Raw genomic sequence first — 20,923 nt, forward strand, 5'->3', positions numbered from 1 at the left:
ATTTTTATATACTGTGAATCTTTGACAAAAGAAAACGTATACAGTGAGTTTTTCAAAACAAAAAAAAGAAAACGTATACAGTGAGACATTATACAATTAAATTTGCAATAAAATGTAACAAAAAGGGATGTTGTGGTAATGGTTCGCGGACGTATCTAGGTGAGTTCTATTAGGACCCGACCTGATCATGCCAGTATTTTATTGCTTCTATCAATATATGTGTGAGTTTCCTCGATGGATACCTCGTTTAAATATATAGTAGTAACACATTGAACGGCAAGGATTAAAGAGTAAAGATGTATCATTTATTTTATACAATAGAAATAATTAATTAGAGCACCAGAAACGATATATAATATATTAATTTAAAGTTTTATTTTTTATCTACTTACAGATAGTCTAAGTTGGACCATTACATTTAACTATCTTTCCTATATTTCTATTTATGCGGCTTAATTATTATTAAATATATACTCTAACCTAAAATTAGAACTAAATAACTAATCTATATTCTTTTAATAATGACTTCAATTTATATTAACACTACTGTTAAGTAAATAATCAATTAAAGAATTTTTTTCTTGCATTTGAATTAAAGTACACATAATTATATAATTCTTATAGATAGAGTATTAAAATTAGATATATATATGATAAACTAAATAGTAATAGTTATTAATATTTAATGATATGCTGAAACATTTATTATTGATATTTTTATGAGTATATTTTTACGGGTTATTCCAACAAACCTATAAAATATTTATCAAATACTCTCTCCGTTCTTTAATGATAGATTTTTAGAAAAAAAGTTTGTTTCAGAAAGATGTGTTTTTTGTGTTTTCTATGAAAAATTATAAATTTCAAGAAAATTAATTGATTTTATTGAATTACTATTAGTTAAAACTTATTGAAAATTACAGAAAACGATACATTTATCATGGTAGTTTAATTTGTTGTCTTAATATGTGTGAAAATCTAAAAAAATTATTTTTATGGAACGAATGGAGTATAAATTAACTGAACAAAACATAAAACATACTTTAAGTTAGGCTTGAGCGTTCAAATACCCCATTTACACATGTTAGGTATTTGGAAATTCAGTTCTAATTAGAGAATCTTTTGTTATTTAACAATTGAATTTGACCATAATGACATAATAAATGTAAATTAAAAAGTATAGTTTACTAGTGACGAAGATAGAAAGTTGATTTAGATTATTGTTATACTTTTTTTGCCAACAAATTTTGTCATATTTAGAAGACCAGTTAGAGACAAATGTTGGAAATGAGGAGAAACATTAGTATAATTCGGTTTCTTTTTCGTCGTTTCGCTCAAAAAATAAATACATAAAAAAATTTGAAATAAAATGAAATGAAAAAACTAATGGGAAATTGAAAAGGCACATTCTGTGGAATATTCTTCAGATTTGGAAAAGGTTATTGCGCCCCGAGCTGAGCTGGGCTCCAGATACCGTAAAGAGCTCACCGTGTCAAGAATGTACTGTCAAACCCTAATTTTGAATTTACAATTGTTGTTGTTTTTTTTTTGAACTTTAATTTACTATTTTGTTATAACTAACTTTTGTGTTAATTCGCAGTTTACGTATTTAGCTTAGTTCCGCTGTTGCTTGGATAAACTTGCAGTCATGCAACTGAATATCGGGAAATTGCCTAAAATATCATATTCAAAGTACCATTTTTCATGTTTACACTAACCACTTTTACTCTCATTTTTAATGAAAGATAAAAGACATTTATAACCTTTTGATTACCTTTGACAAAAAAAAATCATATGGTTAACTAATCTAAACTTAAAACATCAACTCTAAGGAGGTGTTATTGGTTCTATGATTTTAATGGATTTGAAAATCCAAGCAAAATCTAGTGTTATTGGTTCTATGATTTTAAAATCTGTATTCAAATTCATTGTTATTGGTTCTATGATTTTAAAATAGATTTCAAAATTAGGTGTTATTCAATAGTAAGGATTTGATTAAGCATTTGATTTGAATTTGGATTTGAATAGATTTATAAGTGTTTTTTTTTTCCATCGAACGGCCATTCTATTACTCAAGCTTGAGGTGGTCTGGGTAACCAGACCGGAATAGAACAACCAATGAAAAGTAACTCCCTATGGAAGGATCTAGCATTCTTAGCTAAAAAGTCTGAAAATTGATTTCTCGCTCGTGGAACATGAGTGATGCTAAACTCCGGGAAGCATATCTGTAGCGTCTCTATCCTCTCCAATTCCGTCGCAAAGCTAGGCCACGCATGAGGATCATCTAACATTGCGATCAGCTCCTTACAATCCGTCCCAAAGCGCTGGCATGTTGAGTGCTGTAGCACATTCTCCATTGCCCACCGTAGCGCTTCTACTTCCGAATGCAAGGCTGATTCACGTCGAGGAATGTTCTTCATCCCCATGAGCTGAGTATTTCCCGTATTGTCCATCCAAACCCATCCAAGTCCACTGAAGTTGGCAGATGTTGTCCAAGATCCATCCAGCAAGCAAATATTACCCAAGCTTATGACTTGAGGGTTCTCTATATTAGTCTCTTGTACCATAGGTTGTGCCACATCGTTCGCAGCAAACCAGGCCTGACATTCACTCTCTGGCGGACTAACTCCAAAGGATCTCTATCTATCCCCTTGAATAGTTTATCATTCCTAGCTTTCCAGATATACCAAATTATCCAGGGAAAAGGATCTCTGTCTTGTTCCGGCTCAATAATAGAGTTTTTTCTCCAGAATAGGTAGTCCATATTGGCGTAGACACTTGGTAGTGGAAATACCTCAGGGCTTGTTGGGGTTTTCGATAAGGTCCAAGCTTGTAGCGCTGGCGGGCATTCAAAGATAGCATGTGTGACTGATTCATCCAAATCTCCGCATCTTGGGCAGTAGTTATCACATCGCATATTACGTCTTGCTAAATTCCTTGTTACTGCAACATGCCCAGTCAATAACTGCCAAATAAGATGACATATTTTCGTAGGCGCTTTTAACTTCCAAGCAAAAGCTTGAAGCTTGGTAATACTCGGTTCCAATATCTCATGTGTTTCCGCCGTCTTCAATAAATTCTGGGCCACCCAATATCCAGATTTAACCGAGTATTGGCCATTCCTTGTGTAGCTCCAACAAAAAGTATCGCGCCGGTGAGATGAACTGATGGCCAAACTCCTTATAAGCGGTATGTCCTCGGGATTTACATAATTCTCCAATAATCCAACATCCCAATCCTTCCCTATCTGATCAATGAGATCGCTTACTCTCATGTTAGGATGCATTACTGGTGCCACAGGGACAGCCGGCCTCGCTGGGATCGTTGGGATCCACGGATCCTCCCATACCTTTACTTCATAACCTGAGTGTATCTTCTGTCTGATTCCCAGCAATAACAACTTCCTTGCAGCAGAAATGCTAGTCCACACATAAGATGGGCAGCTAGCCGAGTTTACTCTCAGCGGCGAGGTTAATTTGTAGTATCTCCCCTTCAACACCCGAGCGACCAATGAGTCTGGGAATTGAACCAACCTCCATAGTTGTTTTGCCAACAATGCCAGATTGAACTCATGGATCATACGAAACCCAATCCCTCCTTCCTCCCTTGGTAGGCAAACTTTTTCCCATTTCGCCCAGTGAATTCCTCTCTTTGGTGGATTTGAACTCCACCAGAACCGTGCGATGGCACTAGCTAGGTTTTCACATATCTCTAAAGGGAGCAGGAAAGTAGACATGACATAAGTCGGAAGAGCTAGCAGAATAGATTTTATCAGAACTTCCTTCCCACCTTTTGAAAGCCACCTACCCGTCCATCCATTTACCCTGTGCATTAACTTGTCCTTGAGGAATGCAAACAATTTGCACTTGGATCCACTTATATCTTCCGGGATACCTAAGTAGGTTCCCATCCCTCCTTCGTTTTGTATACCCATTGCATCTTTGATCTCTTGCCTGGTATTTGCATTAATCCGCTTACCAAAGAGTAAGGACGACTTCTCGAAGTTGATACATTGGCCAGAAGCTTTACCATATTTCCTGACTACTTTCATTACTTCTTCACATTCACGGGCTCCGACTTACAGAAGAAAAGGCTATCATCAGCAAAGAGAAGGTGAGATACCGAGGGGCACGCACGTGTGACACGCATCCCCGTTATCTTCCCTTGATTCTCTGCATGATTAAGAAGGCTAGTGAGCGCTTCCGTGCATAGAATAAAAATGAAAGGAGACAAAGGATCTCCTTGTCTTAAACCTCTACCAGGAACGATATTTCCTCTTGGTTGACCATTCATAAGCACCTTATATTTTACCGACGTAATGCATCGCATTATCCAGGTTATCCACGTCTCTGAGAATCCCATTTTGCGCATGACGGCTTCAATGAATGACCACTCCATTCTGTCATATGCTTTGCTCATGTCCGTCTTAATAGCCATCCTTTTACTGCGACCACTTGGTTTAGTCCTCAGCGCGTGAAACACTTCTTGGGCAATCATAATATTGTCTGAAATCTGTCTTCCAGCAACAAAGGCTGACTGGGTCTCTGAAATCAAGCCTGGTAGCACTTTCTTTAATCTCTGGCATAAGACCTTCGAAATTATTTTATAGCTTACAATACACAAGCTTATTGGTCGGAATTGAGCCATATCATTAGGCTTGGCCGTCTTCGGGATGAGACATATATTTGTATCATTTAATCCATTCACCACCGTTCCCTCGATAAGGAAGTTATTAACCATAAGAGTTAAATCATCCTTTACAATATCCCAGAATTTCTGATAGAATAGCGCAGTCATCCCATCTGGTCCTGGAGCCTTCTCTGGATGCATAGCAAAAAGAGCCAATTTGACCTCCCATTCCGTTACCGGAACTGTAAGGTTTTCATTTATTGCCCCAGTGATTGTCGTAGGAACTTGAGCTAACGCCTCTTCAATGTCCTCAGGGTTAGACGATTCAAAGATCTGTCTAAAATAACTAGTAGCAACGGCTACTAAACCCTCTTCATCCTCAACTATATTTCCATTCACATCTTGGAGCTGCGTAATTTTATTCCTGGCTCTTCTCTGTTTTGTTAGTGCATGAAAAAACTTTGTATTTCTATCCCCCTCTCTTAGCCAGAACACTCGACTCTTCTGTTTCCAGAACATTTCTTCTGCTTTAAGAGCATTAGAGAGGTCCTTCAATGCTGAGGCAATTTCTTCAGTGGTAGCATTGTCATCCGCATACATGCCCTCCACTTTCTCTTTCAATTCCTCCACCAGTCTCGCAGAGTTGACATTATGCTGCCTCCTCCATTCCCCCAAAGCTTTTCGACAGCTAGAGATATGTTCCATAATAGTCGCTTCTGGAGGTAAATCAGGAGATTTCCATCCCTCCAGGATGACCTGCCTTAGCTCCTCGTTGTCTAGCCATCTTTTATCAAACTTAAATTTTTTTGATCTCCTCATTGGTTTTACGAGTATATCTGCGAGAATCGGACGATGATCCGATCCCCACAATCTCATATACTTGACACTCGAGTGAGGAAACTTCTCATGCCAATCTGCATTTCCTACTGCCCTGTCTAAGCGACATCTAACGGTCATTCCACCTGTTCTTTTACCTACCCATGAAAGCATGTCTCCCGCGAAAGGGAACTCTAGCATTCCACAATCACTAAGCATCTGCTTAAAAGGCAGGTAAGAACTATCAGCCCGTTGTCTTCCTCCTACTTTTTCATCATGACCCGTAATTTCATTGAAATCCCCTATCATAAACCAAGGTCCAGATCTTGTTGTTGAGAAACGCGTAAGACGTTCCCAAACTTGATCACGTCTTTCTAATACAGGATCCCCATAAACAAATGTCATATAGACTTTTATTCCATCAATGACTGCCTCAATGTCAATCATACGGTTATTCGAAAATAAAACATTAACTTGAAATTCATCCATAAAAAATAAAGCTAATCCTCCGCTGAGACCAAGTGGCTCAACAGTAAACAAATGATCAAACCTTAAGTCGGCCTGAATGTTTTGCAACATCAGCCTCCTGTTCTTTGTTTCAGAAAGGAACACAAGTCCTGGGCGATGCTTCTGACACATCTCCGTAAGGCGTCGAACTGTGAGGTCGTTCCCAATCCCCCGACAGTTCCAACTGATTGTCTTCATTGATGGCGTCGCGATGAGTATTTGGAACTCATCAAACCATCATGTTTTGACGCCTTCTCTTTGTCATCACGATGACGTCGTGGCTTTTCACCACCCTCAGCTACATGTGAGACTGTGGCCGTTGATCGTTTGCTTGGAGATCCCCTACGAAGGATCTCGAACTTCCTGTTAATGCCCAAAGGGGCACTACGTTTCGTACCAAGCTTCTTAGTCCGTGATGACCTCGAGCTGCTACGCCGTCCCAAGACCTGAAGAGACCTCAGTTGAGGTTGTCTATCCTCTAACTCCATAAGATCTAAACCTAGCAGGTCCTCGCCATCATCTCCATCAGCCATCAGTGCACCATCAGATGTATACAACAAATGTCTTATAAGTGTTTTAGAGAGTAAAATACAAAGAAATAAATATTGAGTTATAGCTTATTATTTTGAATGGATTTGTCTTATAAATTTTTCTCTAACAAAAAATGTCCAATATCTCACGTATACAACAAAAATTTCAAATAAGCCATGTCACTTTCATCATGCAGTATTCTATTATTAACACCAACTTCCATTTTTCAGTAGAATATGTGATTGTTTTTTTTTTGGTAGGAGTATGTCGTTTCTTTTGAACAAAAAGTTATATTTCCTGATTTTTTTTATTTTCTATTATTTCTATATTGATTTTCCGTTTTCCATAATACATGTGTCATGATTTCTATATAATCTTCATTATACACACATAATTTTATAAACAGACAAACACTTAAAACCTAAAACCAGAAGCATCATGGGAGAATCACATCAAGAAACACAAGACCCATCGCAAGAACGAGAAAAAGGTTCATATATTCAATGGAGTCCTGAAGAAAATAAAACTTTGATCAATTTACTTTAGATGTTGTTGCTTCGGGTTTGCGTGACAGTAATGGCACATTCAGCAAATTTACGGTGGAGAGACGGATTCTATCTACTCTCAATCGAATGCATGGATGCAATAAAACCTATCAACACTACTCAAACAGAATGAAGATCTTGAAAACAAAATATCTAAACGCGGCTGAACTTCTTCGTTTTAGTTCTGGATTTGGATGGGATTCAACCACAAAAAGGTTTACAGCTTCAAAAGAAGTATGGTATGAATATCTAAAGGTAAAAAAACATAAGGCTGTATTATTATTATTATTTTTTCATTAGGTAAAATTCGAGGTATTGCTATACAAGAGATACTTTTAAGAGATCCAAGTTTGCTATAAGTGAGAATTTTCACAAAGTTTTGCGAGCTTTAAACCAAATTTCACCAAGTTTTATGGCTACCGCCGGACCGGGAAGACCTCACAAGATTAAAGAAAGTACAAGATTTTATCCATACTTCAAGGTACATTTTTTAATTTTAACCATGATTGAGTTATTATTTTCTATAGATCATAATTTTATTCTATGTTAGGATTGTGTCGGAGCTATCAATGGTACACATATATTTGCAATGGTGGAAAAAAAAGATGCAGCTCCTTTCCGCAACAGAAAAGGTGATATATCCCAAAATGTGTTGGCTGCATGTAATTTTGATCTTGAATTCATATACGTACTTAGTGGATGGGAAGGTTCAGCTCATGATTCAAAGATATTAAATGATGCTTTAACAAGGAACACTAATCGACTACCAGTTCCAGAAGGTACACATATATATATATATATAAATATATTGTAAATCATACATATTTTTTCCAGATAATTAACTACTTTATTGCTTAATATCAGGAAATTTTTATCTAGTTGACTGCAGTTTTGCGAATCGTCGGAACTTCTTAGCTCCATATCGAGGTGTTCGATACCATCTACAAGAGTTTTCTGGTCAGGATTCTACTCCTCTGAATGATAAAGAGTTGTTTAATCATCGTCATGCTTCCTTGAGGAATGTTATCGAGAGAATTTTTGGTATATTCAAATCTCGGTTTCTAATTTTTAAATATGCACCCCGTTTTCCTTACAAGACACAAACAGATATCGTACTTGCATGTGTTGGTTTACATAATTTTCTTCGGAAGTTTTGTAGAACGGATAATTTTCCTGAAGAAAAAGACTCTGAGGATGTAGAAGATGTTGAAGCAGTTAATAACAATGATGAATAAATTCTTGTAACTCAGGATCAACAAAGAGAACATGCCAATCAAGTGAGAGCCACAATAACAACACATATATGTGGAGAGATTTTATAAATGTATAATATATGAATGTGTTTTACTTTTTATATACTTTGTTTTATTATAAAGCTGAATTTATTGCAAATCAATTTGATTGATTTTAATAATCCATTTATTTTGATTATGAATTCCGTATGTTTGATTTCAAAATCTATATGTCTGATTTAAGAATCAACGGATTTCTTAAATCCTAGAAGAATTCTCAAATCCATTAAAATAGTAGAACCAATAACCCCTACTAAACCCTAAATCATCAACTCTAAACCCTAAACCCCGAAACATCAACTCTAAACCCTAAACGTAAACTCAAAACCCTAAATCTAAACTTATAACATCAACTTTAAACCCTAAATCATCAACTCTAAACCCTAAACCATGAAACATCAACTCTAAACTCTAAAACCCCGAAACATCAACTCTAAACCCTAAACCCTAAACCTTCAAATCAAAACCCTAAAACATCAACTCTAAACCCTAAACGTAAACCCTAAACCTTATATTTTTCTGAAATTTGAACCCTAAACCCTAAAACCCTAAACCTCAAATCTAAACCCTAAAACATCAACTATAAACCGTAAACGTAAACCCCAAATCTTCAAATCTAAACCCTAAAACATCAACTCTAGGGTTTTAGGGTTTAGTTTAGAGTTAAAGGTTTATGGTTTAGGGTTTAGATTTGATGTTTTAGGGTTTAGGGTTAATTTTTAAGGGGTTTAGGGTTAATTTTTTAGGGTTTAGGGTTTAGGATTTAGAGTTTAGTTTTTAGAGTTGAAGGTTTAAGGATTAAGGTTTAGAGTTATGTTTTAGGGTTTAAGGTTAATTTTTTAGGGTTTAAGGTTTAGGGTTTAGAGTTTACTTTTTAGGGTTTAGGGTTTAGGGTTTAGTGTTTATAGTTTAGGGTTTAGTGTTGATGGTTTAGGGTTTAGAGTTGAAGTTTAGGGTTTAGGGTTTAGAGTTGAAGGTTTAGGGTTTAGGGTTTAGAGTTGATGTTTCGGGGTTTAGGGTTTATTTCAAAAAAAAATAGGGTTTAGGATTGGTGGTTTAGGGTTTAGGGTTTGAATTTCGAAATAGTATAGTTCATAAAAAAATTATTTTTTATTTCTATAGAATTTTATTTATTTAAATATTTGTTTATTATATATACAAAGAACATGGGCATAATAGTCTTTTTCCAATTAGCGAAAAATGTATTTTTGAAAATATTCATTTAGTGGTGGTAAAAATAAAAAGTGATAGCATAAAAGTGGTAAACATGTAATTTACCCCTGAATATTGCCGTAAATTTTGTAATCTTTGGGCCATTTTATTCTCACATCTTTAATGTAATATATATCTGAATCATTTTTGGGTCAGTTTTCTTTCTCCAAAACTCATAAAACAAGGTTATTAAATAAAGGTAAAAGGTCAATACTCCATACAACAAACCTTTTAAGACCAAACGAAATTGTCGATTTACTTTCAACATCACTATGAATTAGACATGCATATATGTATGTATGCGTTTTTAACCAAACAAATTTATGTCAAAAAATACCCAAGCAATTTTAAACGTCGATTTATATACACACTCCTCCAACCAATTAAAAGCAGGTTTTGTATTTCCATTTCTAATCGGAACGCAACATGCTGAAACAAAAAGATTCTCAGTCTCATCTTAACCGTTTTGGAAGTTGGATAAGCGCGATCCAGTTTTAAAAGTAAATCTTCTATAAATAGAAATGAGATATTTATAATAATTATATCATGACTTGTAATACAAATGATATAAATAACAACATTATGTCTTTGTCAAAAAAACATTATGTAAAATAAAATAACAAAAGTTTTGCTAAAATTTAAATTTACATATCGTTAGTCAAATGATTAAGTGTTTATTTCTGCGGTCTTTTCATCGGAATTTGACTACACTAAGTTGTGTTCCTCTGCGACGTAAGGCTATTTATAGATTGGTATTGTCGATCCAACTGATAATAAAAAAGTAGATTCAATTTATATATGAAATAAGGACCAGAAATAATCTGATTTTGTGTGTGACATTAATATGGTAAAAAGGCAAAAAGAAGAATAGCCGTGACTCGGTTATGTAAATTTTGTGAATGATAATCAGCCCGATCCGATATGGTCTAAAATTTACACATTCAGAAGTTGACCCTCAAAGAGTCATTACCATTTCGAATGAGTATATCAGAAACTAAGTCTCTCACATTGGTAATTGAAAAATATTCTAAGTAAATAATTTTTTCGTTGATTATCAAAAAAAAAAAAAATAATTTTTTCGTTCCATAATATAAAATGTTTTAAAGAAGTTTTGATGTTTCAAAATATAAGATGTTTTGATATTTTTAAGGTATTTTGATTTTACTGAAAGTTGGTTAACCAATAATATTTTACTGCATTATTTATGGCTGGTTAACTTATTTTCAATTTATATTATTAATAATATTATATTTTTAAAAGTAAATTTCTTAATTTGTGTGCATTTATGTAAAATATTTTATATTACTAATTGATTTTTCTGCTTCGCATCTCTCTCTCTCCCCGCCGTCAAACCCTAGAAAAGAGGAAGCTTGGGCTTGCTTAGCTGCTGCTCCGGCGGTCGGTGCTTCTCACCGTCGCCGGGAGCGGTCCCGTGTCGTCTCTCTCTTTGTAGTTGCGTTTTTTTTTCCGGCTTCTCGACATTATTTTGGTTGTGGTGTCAGATCTGAGCCAATGGAAGGACCAAGGGTACTCTGGTCTCGGCTCTTGGTCACCTAAGTTCGGTTGGAGAGTCGATGGTGTGGGGTTTGTCCACTTCTGTGCGATGGTCTTCTTTCAGTCAAACCGGTGCCGGAGCCGGTTAAGATTAGTGGTCAAGCTCGGGATCGGGCTTCTCCTATTTTTGTCACTTCCTTTGATGTCGAGTTTATGTTAGTGTTTTAGTCCTTGCTCTTTGTTGTACCTTCAAGACGGGTTCTTTCCGTTTGTTACGTTTATGAAACTTGGTCAGGTTTGGAATGCTTGGAGAGGTTGGGCTTGGTGTACTGTCTCTGTTCTTGGAAATCAATTCTTGTGGTTGTTGATCCTTTAAGGTCAGAGGCCTTTTCGAGCTCTATTGTAGTTTTGAGAAGATTCGGAGGGAGATAGAAGTTTATAGGAGCGATTGCTCCTTTGTTGGTCGATTGCCACCGAGATTTGTTCGTGATTGTTCTGGATTTGGAGTGGTTTTTATCCAGCTACCGGCTGTGTGAATAAGACATGTTCAGGAAGCTTTTATAGGCTTCGCTGTGGGGGTGTTGGGCGTATGAGGCGCATGGAGAGCACAATCAAAGTCCAATGGCGAGTCTTAGTTGGGATTGAAGGGTGTGTGCAGCGACGGTTAAGGATTTTAACCTCTCTCGATTCGGTTTATGTGTTGGTGATGTTCGTGTGCGTCAGGTCTATCTCGATGATCTTCTCTCCTAGTGTTATTTATGAATGTATGCTCATTAGGTATGCCCGTCCTTGAGTGCAGGGTGATGCTCTCTTCTCTGGTAGTGATCTGTTTCTTCTTTGTTGTTGCTTAAGTTATGTTCTTCGTTGTTGTTTTTATCTTTGGTTCCGAGGGGTGTTGTTTTACCTCGTCGGCTGATGACTCCGGAAAAGTTTTGATCCTTTGCTGGCTTTGTTTAAGGCACAGTTATTTCAATATTAATCCACCGGATGACAAAAAAAAAAAACTTTAAGTAAGCCAAGTTTGGCTAAGACCTCGCGACACGTCGATATTAAAACAAGTAGGTTCATCAACAAGATTTTAAAACAGATGTCTGTTAAAGATACTGGATTCTCGAGTCATGATAACTTTCCAAGAAAAAAACGGAGTACCTTTGAAATGACATAATGTGTCGTTATGATAAAATTGTACACAAATCACATGTAAGAACATGAGTAACTAGAAAATCAAAAGCGAACAAAGAAAAATGTTGTTTGTTGAGACTCACTCAAAAGAAGCTTGGATTTGAGTGTTCAGCAACTATGAAAGACAGATCCAAAACATAGAAATAGAAAATTTAAAATTCTTAACAGAGGCCCAAACACAGTGGAGCTTCGATGCAGGAAATTCCAAAAAAAGTGTGTTATTGTGTTGCATCATGATTAGCCGATTTTTAAAATTAATAATAATAATTATACCTAATTCAACCAGTTTAAAATCATACTACTAAATACAAATAGTTATAAATATCAAATTATATTTATTTTTGCATAAAATTTTAAAACATCACTTAAACTAAAGGAAAAAAAAAATCATAAAACATCGTTTAAACTTTAAACTGAAATGGACTGAGTATTGAAAAAGAGAACATCATCTCACCAGGTTGATTTGATACCATCAGATTTATGTGTTCTTGTCCTTTCGATAAAATGTAAATATTGGTCTTCTTAGGCTCTTGTAACGAGATTCTTCGACCCGTTTAAATCAGTGAAAAGTGAGTAAAGATATATATTCTTGTGTAGATGCTTAAGTCTTGATGTAGTGTTGTTAACACCATGTCGTTACACTACACAAATGAAAAGATATTACACTACTAAAGATTGAAAAGAAAAAAAAAATCTACCATATCAAATGCATGCTGTATATGCTTGTTTACAGCATATTATTTCAACTTTCGTCCTCTAAACTAATTTTGAGTCTTGTAAAATTTATTTGGATCACCATGATGTTCTAAAAGTTAATCTACTTATAAAAAATAGTCTAAATACTCTTATTATGAATCGCCTAACTTTACAAATAAATGGAATTATAGAATATAATGTTGAGCTATACTTATTAGGAAAAACCTTGGCTAGTGAATGGCAGAATGTAGTCATAATTAGCAGTTACTAATTTTAGGAATAAATTGGTCAAATGAAAAAGAGTTTTAGTTTAAAAGACTGTTATTTTAAGCTTTAAAGTATTGTTCCACTTAGGGCCTGACTGGTTCAACCACAGCGGTTGCGGTTGCGGCTGCGGGAGTTTGCGGATGCGGGTGGTTGCGGTTTCTAGCGGTTTTAAGAGATTTATATGACTGGTTATGCGGTTAGAAATTGGTGCGTTTGCGGGATACTTATGACTGGTTAACTACCAAACGCAACAACGGTTAAATAATAAATTAACAATATTTACATTTTATATCATTATAAAATATCAAAAATAATAATATTATAATAAATATAAAATTTATATTTAGAAAGTTATAGTTTAAACTTTTTTAAAATTATAGAAAATATTTTCATTTTAAAGTTTTATAATATTAATTAAAATATAATAGATATATTTTAGTATTTTTATAATTCTAATTTAATTTTTTTATTGAATATTTTTATTTTTGTATTTAAATTGTTTTAGAAAAAAAAAAAATTTATCCTCCCGCAACCGCAAACGCTAGCTGGAACCAGATTTTGAATTTATGAGGTTTAGAGCGATTTGGAGCGGTTTGGAGCGGTTTGAGCGATTGTTGCAAAACGCCAACAACCGCTACCAACCGCAAAAGCTGCGTTTGCGGGTGGTAGCGGGAAAACCAGTCATACCCTTAGGTGACTTAACATTAGTAAGTGGGAATTTACGAGAAAAGATTCCTATCTTTCCCATTATTTTTGGTTCTCAGGTGGGTCACTGTGGAAGAAGAACAGAAGAGGGGAAGAGGAAAATAGAAGAAGAGATGTCGATCCAATCATTCCAACCTCTCTTCAAGCCAAAAGGACAAGACTAAAATCATATCGTATAAATATATTCTATATCTAAATATATATTCTTTGTCTCCAACCATGTGAATCTGAGGTGAAATGCACTAGTATTGGAATATGTTTACATTTAATAGGGAATTTTTCTTTATCTTTAACAGTATTATTCTTAATTCGCAATTAACAACACGACTTGCAAGTTTGAATACCAAACAAAATTTATAATTATTTTTATTAGAACAATGTCATATTGTTTATAGTAAAATATTAAAATATATGCTAAAATAGCAATCATTTTTGTGTATTCTGGAATATAAAATCTATAGTTATTTACGTAATTAAGTCTCAATATATGGTTGAAAAAGAACTCTCATACGCATTGGCTAACCCATTCCATAATTTTAATTTTATGCATAAACAACTTTTAGTTTGATAAATTATTATCTCAATTGACGTCAGAATAATAATAATAATAACATCAATTAAATAATTATAACTGCAAAAATATTTACATGATATAGATTGTTATATAATTTTCCGAGTTTATTGTTTTGATGAGACAAGTGAATCTGATTGTGTTTTGAATCCCTGGATCCATATATATACTAACACACTGAACTAAGACGAAAAACTGGAATTTACTATATCATTAGTGGGAATATATCCGATTTTGCATAATAGATGTAGAAGTTTAAAATTTATTGTTAATAATTAATATTTATGAAAACTATTATTTAAATTTGAAAAGCTCAGCTGTTAAATAAATTTATTCTAACTAAAAAGTAAAAAGTGAAAGAAAATATCTAAATTATTTTGTCGAACCGGTCTAGTAGGATCTGACTTATAAAAGACAATTTCAATTTTATCAAAAGCACTGATACAACTTTTCAAATTTATTTTTAATGGATAATAATTTTCATAAATACATTAAATTTGTATTGAAAAAGATTAAGCTAATCCTTCTAAATCATTTATAAGTATTCAATAATATATAACATTTATAGAAATTTATATATAAATCCAACCTTATCTCTTAAATACTAGATTTTAAATAATAATCATTAAATTTTAAACCAAAATGTTAAAATATTTTTGATTGAGTATGTTTTTGAAAATTGGTAATCAAAGTATGGTATTTCAAATTTTTCCTACAACAATGATTCTCACACTTAGAGCATCTCCAAAAGACACTTTATAACTTCAAATATGAAGCTTTTTGCTTTCCAAAAAAGAATTTCAAAACTTCAAATTTGAAGATTTGAGAAGTGAAACTCTATATTTGAAATTTCACTACTCAAAACTTTAAATTTGAAGTTTCATATTTTCATTTGTATTTTGGTCCTTACAATTACACATCGTATTTATGATTCATAAATATTTTCTTGTTTATTGTTTAATCCTTATAAAAATTATATCTCATAAATATTTTAAATTTTTTTTTTGCAAAATTTAAGTTTACACATAAAATTAAATAAAACTTTAAAATAAGATTTAAAATATTTAAAACTAGATTTAGATAACAAAGCTATACAAAAGAAACTTAACAAAAAAGCTTTTAAAAAATTACATGAAGACAATTTAAATATTACAACAACACTAATAGTGAGGTAAGTTTGATCCTGAACCTTCAAAATTTTCAAATATTGTATAATTTTTTTTTGTGTAACTGAAGATGGTTGTTGTTGTTGTTGTTCATATTGAATATATTCACGAGTATTAATATCATCAATAAAAGTTAGTCTTTTAGCAATATTTTATGTTTCTCTTTCATTTTTTTGTACTAATCTAATGTATTTACAAGTATTAATATCATCCGATTTCAACAATTTTTATCTTTAATCTACAAATTAAAATGAGGAGAGCCATTTTAACTTCGAAATGCACTAGTATATCATATATGCATTACGAAAATCACTTTATGGAATAATATAGTATTTTGCTTGAAGTTTGATATTAATTAAGTTATTTTGTTTAAAATTTTATATTTTAATATAATATTTTATTAATTAATATTGTTGTAATATGTTTATATATGTGCTAGTTAATATAGTATTTTGCTTGAAGTTTGATATTAATTAAGTTATTTTGTTTAAAATTTCATATTTTAATATAATATTTTATTAATTAATATTGTTGTAATATGTTTATATATGTGCTAGTTAATATAGTATTTTGCTTGAAGTTTGATATTAATTAAGTTATTTTGTTTAAAATTTTATATTTTAATATAATATTTTATTAATTAATATTGTTGTAATATGTTTATATATGTGCTAGTTATTTACAAAGTTTTGTGAATTCAAATTAGTTATGACAAATATAAAAACCATATTATAAAATACAAATAGTTTTGAAGTTGAGTTTGAAGTTTTGCTTTTGAATAAGAATAATTTTAAATTTCAAATATAAAGTTTTGGAAACTTCAAAATAGAGTTCATTTTTAGAGATGTTGTTAAGCATACATTCGCACAAACTATCGCAGAATATTTGGATTTATGTGATTCTGGAACAAATCATAAGTCAGACCAATAATAGATAAAAGCAAATACACTCTTACCCCACCTCCCCCCTCTCTCCCCCCCCCCCCCCCCCCAAAAAAAAAAAAAAAATCATTTCAAACGCATAAGCGTTTGAAATCGTAAAATTTTATAATTTGGTCTTCTCTGTTATTTTATAATATGGAAAATTTTGTGTCTCAGAAAATTATATTCAATATTTTTATTGACTGTCGAGCACAGAAATTGTGAAAACTACTCGTGCGGACGAAAATCAATCTAATCTCACTCACTATAAGGAAAATATATAAATTCATAAAGAAAGTGAAGCAATTATTAATCGATAGTTTGGATCAAGTGGTCAAATATTCCACGCAAAGCCACCCAAATTTGTTTCATAAATATTCGAGAAGGTGTCGTTCACTACAAAAAAACAGGGGATTCTGATGGCCGAAATCGTCGGAAATTCGTAAGAATAGACCGATTCCGACGAATTTCTGACGAACCCGTCCGTCGGTATCGTTTCGTCGGAAAAAAAAAATTCGTCGGAATTTCGTCAGAACTTTCGACGACTTTCTGACGAATACCGAGAAACGTCATTCTGACGAACTTCCAACGATATTACGATGCGGATACACGAGACCAGAGTTCATCGGAAAAACTACGTACCGACGGAGAACGTTCCTCGGACACTTCCGACGTAGAGTGTTCCTCGGTGCATTCCGACGAACCTCGTTCGTCGGAATTTACCGATGGACAGTGGTCGTCGGAATATACCGACGACCGTTTTCCGTCGGTAAATTCCGACTAACGAGGTTCGTCGGAAATTCCGACGGACAACGGTCGTCGGTAAATTCCGACGGATATATGTCCGTCGGTATATTCCGACGACCACTGTCCGTCGGTATATACCCATTTTTTTTTTCAAATTAATTTTGCATTTTTATATATTTTTTGATATTAATAAATTTAAAAAATCAGAAATTTAAAACTAATAATATTATAAAATTTAAATTCATAAAAACCGAAATAGGAAAAAAACATTCATAAAGTTTAAAATTCATACAAACCGAAATAAAAAAAAAACATTCCGAAAGTTTTAAAAAGCCGAAATAAACTAAGATGAACTCGAAGACATCAAACGATCTAGCTTCTGCATAATCTCGGTGTTGAACTTCTTCTGGGATGCCAACTCAGCAAGGATAGTGGCATTCTCCGAACGGATAGTGGCATTCTCGGAAAGGATAGTGGTGTTCTGCTCCTCAAATGCCCCAATCCGTTCATCTTTGTCATGTAGCTCCTCGAGAATCATGGGATCGGCATACGGAGCTTGTGAAGAAGATGCCGGATACGAAGAAGCACGACGGGCCAACCCAACTAAACGGCCTCCTTTCCTTTTAGGAACCGCCTACAAAAATATTTGAAGTAAGTAAATAGGGACAAGTAAGTAATCGACATTATTAAAAAAATATAATAATAAAAAAAATAACCTTTTCAACCATCTCATTTATTTGCAATAGAGACAGGTTGGTTGAAGCTCCCGTGGAGTCGCCGTCATCAGAGAGAGGCTGAGATTGGGAAACTATTTCAGCTTCCACCAAATCAACTACACCTTTGATCACGGGGTCCTGAATTTGACCCGTCGTCTTGTTAGTGTGAGCCACCTTAATGAGTTGTAGACGATCAACGGGATTACCGTCATTTGCTTCGATCTAAAAAAACCGCCATTATTAGCCAAGAAATATATAAAATATTTATTTAAAAAATATAAAGATAAATAATAATAAAAAACTTACAAGTTCATCCTCCTTAGTAGACATAGAGCAAGCGCCGAGGTTGTGCACATACATACCTTTCCCGCCACGATCGCTCTTCCGGTTCCTGGAGTTCCTAGAAGACGTCTCTGCAGTTTCTTCCTTCTCCCAATGAGCTATCAGCTGCTCCCACACCGACCCGTTGATGAACCGTGGCTTCTTGTTCTTCTGCCAAACTGTCTTCCACGAGTTTATCTGCTTTGTGTAAGAGTCCATGGCCTTTTCGTTGAATTTCTTACGGACTGTTTCCGTAAGATCGGAGTGCCAGTTGAACTCTTGCTACAAAAGAAACACAATTTAATAAGTAAATATATTTAAAAAAAATGTTCAAACTTTAAAAAAATGAAAAGTTACTATACCGCGAACTGACGAAACCACAACTCTCGTTCGTCGGAAGGGATCACACTCCACTTTGGATATCCAAAACGGAGCATGGAGTACATCATCTGGTTGATGCTCTGGCTAATGCCATTTTTCGACTTGGTGAACTTTTTAGAAAAATAAAAGTTAGCAAGTTAATTAAAGAAAAAAATATAACGGTACAAATAAAAAAATACTAACCAAGTGCTATGGCCTCGTCGTGGGTTGGTTTGGAGAAACGGGAGATGCTCTCGACCTGGTTGTTGAACCAATAGATGAACCGGCATGACCCCCGGATCCTGTTGAGCAGCAGCGTGAGGGGCAGCGTGAGGGGCTGAGGGAGCTGGAGCGGGAATATATGCGGGAACCGAGTCATGAGACGATTCTGATGCACGGGAACTGCTCACCAAACTACGTCGAAGACGGGCTGCGGTGCGGGCTTCATCCTCGGCCCTAAAAAAAAAATTAACCCATCAAACATATTTTCAAATCATTCTGTCGGTATATTCCGACGGAATTCCGACGACTTAGTGTTTAGGGTGTTGATTTCAAGTTTCTAAATGCAAAATCCAAATCTTTGATAATATATATAGTATTTGCATAAAGATTTAACAATAAAAATGTTTTATAACACGATTTTACACAACAACATTTTTTGTAGTGTAAGCTTATATAAATATGATTGTATAAGTATATAATGTTAAGATGAGATGTTATGAAAACAATGATATGCATACATAAATATTTTAATGAGTTGTTATATTTGAACGGTTGCGATCTAATACTATACTAAACACTTATTATGTGTTATTTTCATAGTTTTGGCATCTAAATTTATAGATTTTTATGATTGAAACTTAATAGAAAAACATGTCGTCGGTATTTTCCGACGAAATACCGACGAACTTTCCAATTTTCAATGAAACCCGTTGTCGTCGCTATGTCGTCGGTATATTGCGAGGGATTTCCGACGGACCATAAAAAAAAAAAAAAAAAAAAACTAATCAGAATCTTCTGAATCTTCATCAAACTCCCCAACCTCGGCTTTCGGCTCTGAATGTACGACAGCATCATGTCCAAACACAGTCAAATTCTCAACGAGTTGAACATTTTCCAAATCTTCAACTGCCTGGGCGTTGCTGGTAGACTATGGTTGCAATGGTTCATCATCATCAGAAGTTCTATCCACTCGTCCTCTTGGGTTGATTTGCGTTACAGTAACCCATGGATCGTCTCTGTATGTCACCCGAGGGTAACTGATGTAGCACACCTATACATATCAATTATACAAGTATTAGTAAAATATAAAACATTAATTAATTATATTGGTAAAAAATTATGAATAGCTTGACATACCTGATCAGCTTGCGAACCAAGAATGAAGGGATCATAATATTGAAGTTTCCGCCGCGAATGAACTGATGTAACACCAAACGCATCAATCTTCACTCCTCTATCTGGGGTGGTGTCATACCAATCACAATAGAATACTACACAACGCAATCCAACCATTCCAGGAAATTGAATTTCCAATATTTCTTTTATGTTGCCGTAGTAGACATCGTCACCAGAAGAAGATGAAACACCAGCATCATATGTTGTCTTAGAATGACCTTTCCTTGTGAATGCATATCCTCGCGTACAAAATTTAGGATATGATTTGACCACATAGTTTGGTCCCTGCACAAATTCGCGTATCCAATCATCGAACACAAGACCTCTGGCCAAATCATCATTCACCTATAAATTAAAAACATATATGATTGCAAAATTAATTAGTTTATATATATTAAATTTAAACTAATCATTTGCATAGGGTAATATGATATATGACTCACATAACTACGAAGCCACGCAGCAAATCCTTTATCTCTAAGTTGTCGAAGCTCATCTTCTGTTGCATGCCTGTGAGTCATACGCAACTCCGCCATATATACACTATATACAAAAATATTATCAATATGAAATAAAATTATTGAATATTAATCTAACAATAAATGAATAAATATTTTTACCTCTCATATGGTAGAACATCTTCACAGTTGGTGAGCAAATATGTTTGCAAATGAGCGTGCTCAGTGTCCGTAAGTCTCCACTTCGTGAATTTTCCACTAAGTCGTCCTATTTCCTTGAACATGCTTGGGACAGTAACATGATATGTTGCTCTCTCCCCTCTATCATCATGCCGAGCAGGTCTTCGGTGTTTTGTATGCACTTCTGGTGGAAAATAATTTTCAGCAAAG

At 34.2% G+C, this 20,923-nt stretch overlaps 1 protein-coding gene and 1 long non-coding RNA gene across 2 annotated transcripts; one reads left to right on the forward strand and one right to left on the reverse strand.

Annotated features, from left to right (window-relative positions):
- Positions 1–1,646: 1,646 nt before the first annotated feature.
- On the reverse strand, positions 1,647–6,485 carry LOC125585793. The gene is made up of 5 exons (XM_048755475.1): positions 6,188–6,485; positions 4,232–5,819; positions 2,565–3,953; positions 2,196–2,472; positions 1,647–1,673 (listed from the first exon to the last, which is right to left on the reverse strand). The coding sequence occupies exons 1-5, from the start codon at positions 6,483–6,485 to the stop codon at positions 1,647–1,649; spliced, it is 3,579 nt and encodes a 1,192-aa protein (XP_048611432.1).
- Positions 6,486–10,599: 4,114 nt separating this feature from the next.
- On the forward strand, positions 10,600–12,005 carry LOC125585120. Its single transcript, XR_007322022.1, has 2 exons — positions 10,600–11,241; positions 11,322–12,005. It is a non-coding gene; the product is annotated as an uncharacterized LOC125585120 (long non-coding RNA).
- The last annotated feature ends 8,918 nt before the right edge of the window (positions 12,006–20,923 follow it).

Source organism: Brassica napus, chromosome C4 (genome assembly GCF_020379485.1).
Source record: "Brassica napus cultivar Da-Ae chromosome C4, Da-Ae, whole genome shotgun sequence".
In the NCBI taxonomy this organism is placed as follows: Eukaryota; Viridiplantae; Streptophyta; class Magnoliopsida; order Brassicales; family Brassicaceae; genus Brassica; species Brassica napus.

Excerpts from the sequence above, each read along its gene's own strand:
- LOC125585793 (XM_048755475.1), bottom strand. The coding sequence starts at position 6,485 with ATGGCTGATGGAGATGATGGCGAGGACCTGCTAGGTTTAGATCTTATG. Across the intron at positions 3,954-4,231 it reads TTAAGACAAGGAGATCCTTT|GCAAGAGATCAAAGATGCAA; the intron begins GTCTCCTTTCAT and ends TGCAAATACCAG. Across the intron at positions 2,473-2,564 it reads ACGATGTGGCACAACCTATG|TGGACTTGGATGGGTTTGGA; the intron begins GTACAAGAGACT and ends TGCCAACTTCAG.